The sequence below is a fragment of the Orbicella franksi genome, chromosome 8, assembly GCF_964199315.1.
Source record: "Orbicella franksi chromosome 8, jaOrbFran1.1, whole genome shotgun sequence".
In the NCBI taxonomy this organism is placed as follows: domain Eukaryota; kingdom Metazoa; phylum Cnidaria; class Anthozoa; order Scleractinia; family Merulinidae; genus Orbicella; species Orbicella franksi.
In genome coordinates, this window is record NC_138152.1 from 12,767,107 (window position 1) to 12,777,458 (window position 10,352).

Here is a 10,352-nt window from a genome sequence, read left to right on the forward strand (position 1 = left end):
GAAGGTTACATGGAGTGGAGTCAGTTGAGCCAAAGATGGTGGTACACGGGTCATAATTGGCTTTCGATGGACAAATGGAAGAATGTTTGTGGAGTATGTAGATATGAGCAAAGCAGAAAAATGGCCGAGGAACGTTGTACGTGGGTAATGATGTGCTTTCGATGGAGGGAAGGTTGTTGAGGATGGACAAGGTAGACAAGATGGCCAAGGAACGTTGTACATTGGTCGTGATTGGCTTTCGATGGAGGGAAGGTTGTAGAGGATGGGAAAAGTAGAAAAAATGGCCAGTGAAGGTTGTACATGGGTTATGATTGGCTTTCGATGGAGGGAAGGTTGTAGAGGATGGACAGAGTAGAATAAATGGCTGAGGAACGTTGTACATGGGTTATGATTGGCTTTCGATGGAGGGAAGGTTGTAGAGGATGGACAGAGTAAAAAAAATGGCTGAGGAACGTTGTACATGGGTTATGATTGGCTTTCGATGGAGGGAACGTTGTAGAGAATGGACAGAGTAAAAAAAAAATGGCCGAGGAACGTTGTACATGGGTTATGATTGGCTTTCGTTGGAGGGAAGGTTGTAGAGGATGGAAAGAGTGAAAACAAAATGGCCGAGGAACGTTGTACATGGGTTATGATTGGCTTTCGATGGAGGGAAGGTTGTAGAGGATGGAAAGAGTGAAAAAAAAAAATGGCCGAGGAACGTTGTACATGGGTTTTGATTGGCTTTCGATGGAGGGAAGGTTGTAGAGGATGGACAGAGTTAAAAAAATGGTCGAGGAACGCTGTACATGGGTTACGATTGGCTTTCGATGGAGGGAAGGTTGTAGAGGATGGATAGAGTAAAAAAAATGGCTGAGGAACGTTGTACATTTGTTATGACTGGCTTTCGATGGAGGGAAGGTTGTAGAGAATGGATAGAGTAGAAAAATGGCCGGGGAATGTTGTACGTGGGTCATGATTGGCTTTCGATGGAGGAAAGAAAGGAATGTTTGTAGAGTATGGTCGGGAGGGATAAGATAATGTTAATTTGCGGAGCATGGCCACGTGGCCATGTTTCGCAAACTTTGGCTTTAAAACTTTACAGCCATCTTTGGCTATTTATCTACTTTGCCTGTGAGCAAGGTAAATAAATAGCTAAAGATGGATGTCCAAGGATCTTGATAGGTATTGGTTGGCCGAGGGATGGAAGAATATGTTCCTAGGAGACGGCAAGATAAAGAACTGTTTGAAGGTTGAAAATCACAGCGACAAATGAACAATACAATGATCTGACGGATCTGCTGATGTAGTTCACGGTGTTCAACTGGCAGCTGTTTACAAAGTTCTAAAAAGTCAGTGGACTGAAATGAACAAAGTTTGGACGAGAAAGAATGAAGTTTAATACAGAGTATCAAGAAAGACTGGTAACAAAACAAAGTGGTTCATTTAACTCTTTCATAAAGAAATTTAATATGACTGGAAATTTTAGTTTTTATTATTTTTATTTATTTTTGAGATTTGAGCTATATTAAAATGGACAATTTTGTGTATCAGTGTGTGTGTTCCGTTTGTGTTCAGTTTCCTCTCGACCACTACCGGTAAGTCCTTTAAAAGGAGCAAATCATATAAGCTTAAAGTGCATATGAAAAAATATAGCCCGCGTTTTTCGCAGTTTTCGTTAGCCTGCGAAAGCAGAGCGTTTATGGGGAAAAGTGCGCACGCGATACACGAGCAGTAGCGAGCGTGGAGTGCGAGAGTGAGCAGGAGTGAGCGTGGAGTGCGAGAAAAAAAAGGTAGCTCGCCTTAGTGTGCTGTACCCGCCTTCGTCCGTAATCCATCTTACTCACGTCACACGATAGTCCGTCATTTTGAACATCTTGAGAGGAATTGGTTTCCTATGGAAGTTTACGGACTTACTTAGTGACACCACGTTATTGCTTTTAAGTAAGTTGAGAACGTCCACAGATTCTCTGAGCTCCGTTGCACTGAACTGTTGTTAAAATGCAGCTTTCCCTGTGTAACACACAGGTTCATCAGTTTTCTCCCGACACCAACAGTTCCTTCTTCAGTTGGTCCTAATAGATAGAGATTTGCTTCCACCCAGGGGACTGGGGTGAGTACTTATACAGTCTGACTATACAGAGGGCTTCCCCTGCAAGGCAGTATGTTCTTCAACCTGGAGGTATACAGTCTTCTTGAATCTTCCGATCGAGCCTAGTGGCCCATCAGGCAGATGCCCCTGGTGAGGGACTCCCATATGAAAAGGTCGAAGATGCTCGTCGTCTCGCTTAGGGGTAGAAATCAAGGAGTCTGGTCTCACTTAGGGTGTTTATGACGAAACGCCACTACGTTTTTAGCTGTGAAACATTTTAGGATGCACTCGAGGAAAAATAATGATAAAACGCTCTCATTTCTGTTTTTAGGCTCGATTCCCGCGCGCGGCATCACGAGTCGGTCTATTGGCGCTGTCTCCTCTCCTGAACAGCAGCTGGTACACCTCGAGCCTATTACGTTTCAAGTGATATCTTTTAGGGGGTGAATAAAGCTTGAGCCACGCCCAAATTGGTCTCCTTTTAGGGGTCAATTCAAATTTTGTGGCGAGCATCCCCGACCTTTTGATATGGGATTCCCCCCCCCGGGGCTGGTGCTTATCTCAGGTTTCCATAACATGAAACGACCAGTAGTATTTTTATACCTCCCTACCCCCCCTGATGGGATAATATTCCTCATCGGGTTACCCCCTGCATTAATTTTGCTGGTATTCATATAAATGGATGGACAGTGAAGTGTCCTGCCCAAAAGGGATACCACAGGTCAAGAAATAAATGGTTAGGGAAAAAAAATTCTTCATGATCAGGGAAAAGTCAGAGAATGTTATTTCAGTAAAAGTTAGAAAATTAGAAATGATAATATCATCAAGTAATATACAGTCAGATGCATATATATAGTACATTATTTATATAAAATCATTTACATTAAGAACTTTTTTGCACTTAACTCTTTGGAGCAAAACATTCTCTCAGTTACAAATCATGCTCACCAAAAGATATGTTACTTGACTCTTTGTATAAAAGACATATTATGCCATTTACACCAAAATTATACATGCATTTTACCAGTGATACTAATAAGTCATCCTCTAGCAAAGAATATTACTTTACCAAGTTCAGTAGCCTACATGTAGACCTAAGGTATGATATATTTACTCAAACCTCAGCTTATGACAATGATTTTATCATACATGTACACTTTACAAATTATTGCAGCTTTATTTAAATGTTATTAGAGCATATTACAGTTACATCTTGACTGACAGAGACAGCTAGGAAGGGGACAGAACTTTCATGTATAGGCTATCTATACTGCTATGAAAACCACTGGCTTTGAAATAGCATTATCACATGTGATTTTCTGCTCAGTTAAATTCTGAAACCACAACTTTTTCACAGTACTATTTGTACTGAGAAAAGAAAATTATTTACCCCAGATGTACAGTCCCCTTGCCCCCTAATATGGGAGGGGGGGGGGGAGTTTGTATAAAAGTGATAGAAGTGATCGTCATGCCTCTCACTGGTAAGAGTTTAATTTTTATTTGTGATAGGAAAGAGTGGTAATTTGTTTCTGCAGAATGTGCAGTCCCAACTGGGAACATCTAAACCCAACCCAAGGAAGGCCATTAAAATCTCAGTGGGAGGATTTGGGCAAAACACCAAAGATTTTTTCAGACAGTCTGAAGTCAAACTAAGTTATCAAAGTGGGGGTGGGGTGGGGGGGGAGGGGTGTTAAATCAAACAAAACTGCAGTAAGAGAGGTATGGATATCTTTAGGGAACAAAGCAATTGGTATATCCAATAAGGAATTAACTGAATTTCGGACATATGCCCATGTAACAATGTTTCTTTCAAAATATCCCACCATTTTTAAGGGCCTCCCAACAAAAACCAAGTGAAGTCCACCTTCCCTTGTCCCCTATGCAACGTTAGAGCACAGATATTTGTTCCACAGAGATGTTTAAAATTAGAGTTGAAGGTCAAACGACCAGTATTCTAGATCTTTAAGGATCTTTTGAGGGTAAGGGAATACGTCCATACGTTTGAAACCATATTTCTTGTACAATCCAATTGCTGGCCCTTGCGCACTTGTAGTTGTCAAGATAATCTTCTCAAGTCCTTCTTCTCTGGCATGCTCGATAAGCTGGTCAAGGAGTTTCCTGGCAATTCCCATTTTACGACACGTTGTTGACACTGACATTCTCTGTAGCTCTGCTACACCTGGCTTGTGGGTTTCATTGTGAATGAGTCCAACCATTCCCACAATTTTCCCATTCCACTCGGCCACCCACATGTGCGAGCCTTTGTTTGACATGTAGGACTTGTCAATGTCCAGTAAATCTGTTTTAAGGCAGTCATTAATGAACTTCCAGCACTCAATGTAGACATCAACATACAAAAGGGCCAACAGAACGATAGAAATAAACACACAGAGAATGAAGATCCAAAGGGACCACTTAATGGATGCTGCAATAGCAAAGACAGTCACCACAGCTAAGTACCACAAGAATCTTGGAAAGACGACATGCGTGACAAGGTTGATGAGTTGCTGCATGCCTTCTGTGAATATCTCTCGGCATTCAACATAATCCAAACTGCGATATGAACGGATTTCCAATCCTTCTATTCTTGGTCTGTGCACTACAGCTGGGACAACACCTTTGCCATCATTGACAGCAAACATATTCTGTTGACAAAGGAATTAAAACTAGGTCATTTGATGCTGCTGAAACACAAATTATGGCTACATTTTCTTTGTGCAAAAAAACCATACACCATACAGGCAGTCTGATTAACGCACACACAATGAGAAAATCCTTGGTTATAATAAGTACTTTTGTGAAGGTGCAGTGGAAGCACATTAGACTTTAGATCAAGCAGTACCCCAGTTCAAGCCTTGGCATGGGTCATTGCATTGTGTTCTTGGGCAAGACACTTTACTCTCACTTATAAGTACCTCTCTCCGCCCAGGTGTATAAATGGGTACCGGCAAATTTAATGCTCGGATAAGCCTGTAATAGACTAGCACCCCATCAAGGGCAGAGTACATGTAGAAATACTCCTAGTCACTTCATGCTACAGAAACCAGAGATAAGTGCCGGCGTGATGGGCCACTGGACTGGAATGCAGACTTAACCTCACATCTTATTTTGTCATGCATGATTACTGAATAGCATGCACTAATAGCTTAACTGGCAGATCTCCATTTAAAACCTACATTTGCTAGACTAAACTGTAATTTACTGTAACTACACAATTTATTTTTCAGCATTCCTGAGTAGTTGACTTGCTTGTATGAGTAGAGCTTGAAGGGCGTTGTGTTTTGACCCCTGTGGACAAGCTGAAAGTTCAAAAATATATGTACCAAGGATTTTTTTACTAAAAGGAAAACAAAAGTATGACCTAAATGTTGCTGGAGTTTTCAGGTCCTTAAGATTATTGGTGACGGATATCAGATGACATGGCACTCTGTTCACTCCAATTAGCCAAGCTTATATTGTTACTCAGAATAACAGACATACATGTAATTCCATTCTATTGTTGACACAAAGTAAATCACAACACTTCCAAATAGTGCAGTATTAATTGATGTAGATCTTGTTACATTTTCCTTCTGCATTCTTTTAATAGATATTAGATATTATGTGGTTTAATCTATTCAAACAACTGGAATAAATAGAACACCTTGTTATTAGTACAACAGCCAAGTTTACGACTCTGAGCTTAAAAAAATTACAGTGTAAATATGGCTCTACAATTAGTCAGGTAATTTTCCAAACATTTATGTGCTGAAGAATCCAAATGTATTTATAAACTGACTGTGCATTGATTATGAAGCCATCATCAAATTTCCACAACTTTGCAAAACTTAAAACCCCATGATTTTAAAAGAAAAGAAGCCATGAACTTCTAGACATCTTGCTTTTACAGCTCAGTTATATAACATATGACACATTTTTGCTCAAGTGCCAATATTAACAGCTTTAAAAATAATACACACTGGGGAAGGCTCCTTTAAATATGTCGAGCCACTCTAAGGCCTTTTAAAGGAAGTTTCAAGTGACTTGAAGATTAGGTATGAACTTACATCTGCTTAACTTTAGTAATTTAAATCATTTCACATCCAATTTGTGAAAGATCTAGAGATTGGGGAAATGCTTTATGAGCTAACGTACGAATTTGAATGTCTATAACTAATTAAGCTGGATATTTTTCTGGATAATTTGTGGAACAAATCTCATTGTGCTGCATCATTTGTCAGTGGTGGGGATCAATTAAAGATATTTTTTCTTGACTGTGGTGAACTGCTTTTAATAATTGTTCCTACATAGCTCAGTACAGGAGTGAAATTCCATTCATGTATGAACATTTGATATCCAGCCTACAAGGGTATTGTATGCAGATTACTTCTGAACCTTATTTTCCGGCTGGGATTTGCTTGATATGATAAAACTCTTTTAGTTTCATAAATGGAAAAGTCTGATCATGGAATATTTTTTTCATATTTCCTATTATTCAAGCTAAAGTGAAAATATAGCTTTGTCCTCGCACTCTGATACTCTCATTTCTGCTAGCCCACCGTTGCTGGCAGCTTGCTAGAGTAAACAAATTTGAGGCCAAAAAACGGGATAAAACTTAGACATCACTGGAAATGAAACGAAACAAAAGGTTTTGTTGGTTTTATAAATTCATATATGTTCATGTGGAATCTGGAAAATGATATTTATGAAAGAAAACGCGTATTTTGCTATTTGATCATGGCATCACATCTTAGACGGGATCAACGTTCAAGTGACCGGTGCATTAATGACACTAAATTTAGACACAGTGCTTCTGACACATGATAATCATTTCTGAATGATTCCACAAACAATCGCCTCTTGTTGTCTTCTACCTTGAACGCCAAAGCCTCTCAACAAATTTAAGGTTTTAACTGCCATTTTAGCAACCGAAAAATTCAAATCCCCACTAGTCCTGGCGAAAAGCAAAGGCAATTATAAATGAAAAGATCGCACGATTAATTGTCCTAACGTACGAGTTGCTCCCAGAGCGAAGGAAATTCAGTGTTTGGTTCTATTTCGGCCATTTACCGGCATCAGTCGAAGCTCAGTGAAAACATGATGTTTTAAAGCGAAATAAACCGCTCAATCAAGCAAAAACAAAAGCAAACACTGTGCCTGCCAGACTAAACACAGCTATATTTAAAAAAAAAAAACCCTCTCCGATTATACAATGATAGTGTACAAGTTTGTGTACTACGGTGAATTACGCAATTTGTACATTTAGCAAATCACCAACAACGGCTAGCCACAACGAATTTTCTACCTGTATAGCTCTCCAAAAGGGCCCTCAAGTAAATATCAAAGCCAAAGTAGCAACTCACTTTCCAAATGAAGAAATATCAGAGCATCAAATGATCTGTCAAGATTGTCGCTGAAACGCCGGTCCGTGTATTCGAAACTGGTCCACCACCATCGAAGGTTTTCACCACGTTGGCCGGCGATGTTCACAGACGAGTGCAGACAGCTAGCTTCTAGACAAAGTTTTTTAAGGCTTGGCACAGAGCAGCCTGGCTGCACCCTGGCTTATAAATTTGTAGTTTCCGTTTGAAGTCGTCATAGAAGGCGGACAAAGAAGATATAAAGATATGTAAATTGTGTTTACTCATTGATGGACCGCAGACGAGACAGCGTGGGCTCATAGTGGGATGATGAAAACCACATGACGAGTTCTTGTGTTGTTGTCGCAAACCACGAGGGAAAAACGTGACTTAAATCCTATCCAGATTTTCTTACTCTTCGGGTGATAACTTTTGTGGTAAACATGGGTAAAGTCCGATTTTGACGATTTGTTCACATCAAGTCCATCGACGAGACCAAGCGAAGGATCAACATGCCCGGCGCTTGTACTGTTTTAGCCTGATTGAGTCTGTGTGCGTTTGTTGTTTGAGTTTTCAATAGGAATAGACACAATACACCTGTATGGTTGCCTTATGTGAGGAAACCTTTTATAGTAAAATTATCAGATTTGTAATTTTTTGGCCGAACATCAGCCAGGCCCCGCGAGAAACATGCAGCGAATCCGCGTGTGGTGGCGCTCCGCGCTCGTGTATCGCGTTTCGCTCTCTGCCCCGCTAATCCGCCTGATCTGCCATCTAGACCAACTACGCCGTTAACGAGATGAAACCGCTACTCCCGTTACGTAAACATTAATTTTTAGCTTTTAAAAAATCTAAAAATGACAGCACAGCTCAACACTTCCCGGGGGGTCCTCCCATATAAAAAGGACGGGGTGCTTTTCGTACCTTTTAGGGGTTAAGAACGCGGTTTCAGTACCTCATGGTACCAGAAGGTCCATAGCGGGAGCTTTTGGGGCTTTCAGGGTACTGAGCCGAACAAAATATGACAGGAGATAATCTAATACTTGAGAATTGGTTTAGACCACGAGTAGTCCCTCTTTCGCTTAGTCCGTCTTGCGTGACGCGAAAGAAATTCGCGAGAAAAAAATGGCCGCGCGAAATCCTGGGGCCTAGGAGCGTGCTTCTCGCCTCCAGGATTTCGCGCGGCCATTTTTTTCTCGCGGTTTTCTTTCGCGTCACGCAAGACGGACTAAGCGAAAGAGGGACTACTCGTAGTCTAGAATTGGTTTTTCTTTTCAAGCCACGCCCACAAAACAGGATCTTGGTACCTTTTAGGGGTTCTTTTCAAAATTTTCGACAAGCACCCCCGTCCTTTTAATTTTTATATGGGAGTTCCTCCGGGAGCCCTTAGCTACAAAATGTTAAAATCGTTATTTGAAGGAATTGTAGCCAGAATTCTAAAACAAAAAACAATAAGAAGTGATCAATAGTTGATTCAGCCTAAGCAGCTTAACATCTTTTTTTAAGACTATACCGTACGAATATCGAGGCTGAAATTTGCGGAATTTTAAGAATATTTTAAGAATACACCCGAGGATGAGATTTTGCAAGTAATAAAATTTTGAGAGTCCAAAATTGTACATACAATCCAATTGTATTTTTTTAACGAAGCCGTATAAAATTCTTCCTTTCTCTCAACGTCAAAACCAGGCGTCAAAGAAAAAAAAAAAAAGAGGTTATGTGTGTCATATCAGGATTTATGGCCTGCAGTCTGGTAGTCTGAATTTCAGCCGTCTCTTCCCTCTACCCCGAAGGGCGCCCCCTCGGGGTAAAGGGAAGAGACGGCTGAAATTCATACTAGCAGTCTGTCCCCAAAATTTCTTCAGCACCATCAATTTACATAGCCTAAACCGGAAACGTCACGCGCTGTAATCTAAGTATATTCACAATAATGTTTTTTTTCTGCCTATAAAAATTGGCAGAAAAATAAGAATATACAGCCTGGGCCAGAAAAACAATATTCTTACAAAAAAACAAAAAGAGTATATCACCTCTCGAAATCTTGAGCTCATAAGAGTAGAGAAGGGATCGTGCTTTTAAAGTTTTATATATTTTTTTATGCCCATGTATGCCTGAACGAACAGAGCATTGTGTCCTTCTTATACTCTCTGTCAAACCTGCGTAGCTGGCGAGATTTCGCCCGCGCGAGTATTTTGGCGGCGGCGGCGGCGGCGGCGGCGGCGGCTCGCGTCAACGCGAGTGGCTAAGGCGCGAGGAGATTGGTGAAGAGCAGAGTTGACTTCGCCTCTCGCGACTCACTTGCAGGGAGAGAATATAACTGATGGCGTTACCGCTTCCAAAAACCACTCGCTCACGAATCCCGCCAGTTAGGCAGGCTATCTCTAGCCTGGTCATGGAGTTAAGAAGAACAAAGCGGCTGGGTGTCAGCTTGTCTTCTACACAGACGCTCTTTGTGTGACCAGCCCTAAGAGCGTCTGCGTTGCTAGGAAGCTAGGTGTCAGCCAAACGATTGCCACGGTTTTTCCGGTGCTAATGTCGATAGTGGCTCTCATATGCATGGCTAACACCTTGAAGACTGGTTAGGTGGCATGTTCCCCTCACATAAATTCGACCATCTTTTCTTTCGACACAGGGACGGTCATCCGAGGAGAAAAAAAAAAAATTATGCACCTTACTGAAGAATACAAAAGCAAAAACCGACACAACGTAGGATGATTTTTTGAAGGTGTACTATATTTCGGCTGGCCAAACCAGCCTTCTTCAGGTACAATGGAGAATTTTACTTTGGTACGTGTTTTTATGTAGCCGATATTTACGTAATACCGGAAATACGCAAAAGTAATTGATAGTGTAAATTAAAGATAAGCATACGGTAAAATAAAATAACATGATAAAAGAACATAATAAAAGAAAACAAATGGAAACAATTAATATGTTTTTTC

At 40.8% G+C, this 10,352-nt stretch overlaps 1 protein-coding gene across 2 annotated transcripts; it reads right to left on the minus strand.

Annotated features, from left to right (window-relative positions):
* Window positions 1–1,345: 1,345 nt before the first annotated feature.
* On the minus strand, window positions 1,346–8,242 carry LOC145495382 (N-acetyltransferase 8-like). 2 transcript variants are annotated; one of them, XM_081475000.1, is made up of 2 exons: window positions 7,414–8,242; window positions 1,346–4,716 (listed from the first exon to the last, which is right to left on the minus strand). In XM_081475000.1, the coding sequence occupies exon 2, from the start codon at window positions 4,711–4,713 to the stop codon at window positions 3,997–3,999; it is 717 nt and encodes a 238-aa protein (XP_081331126.1). In that variant the 5' UTR covers window positions 4,714–4,716; window positions 7,414–8,242; the 3' UTR covers window positions 1,346–3,996. The 2 variants fall into 2 exon arrangements, with proteins under 2 accessions (XP_081331126.1, XP_081331125.1); XM_081474999.1 differs by having other exon boundaries at window positions 7,356–8,242.
* Between the last annotated feature and the right edge of the window lie 2,110 nt (window positions 8,243–10,352).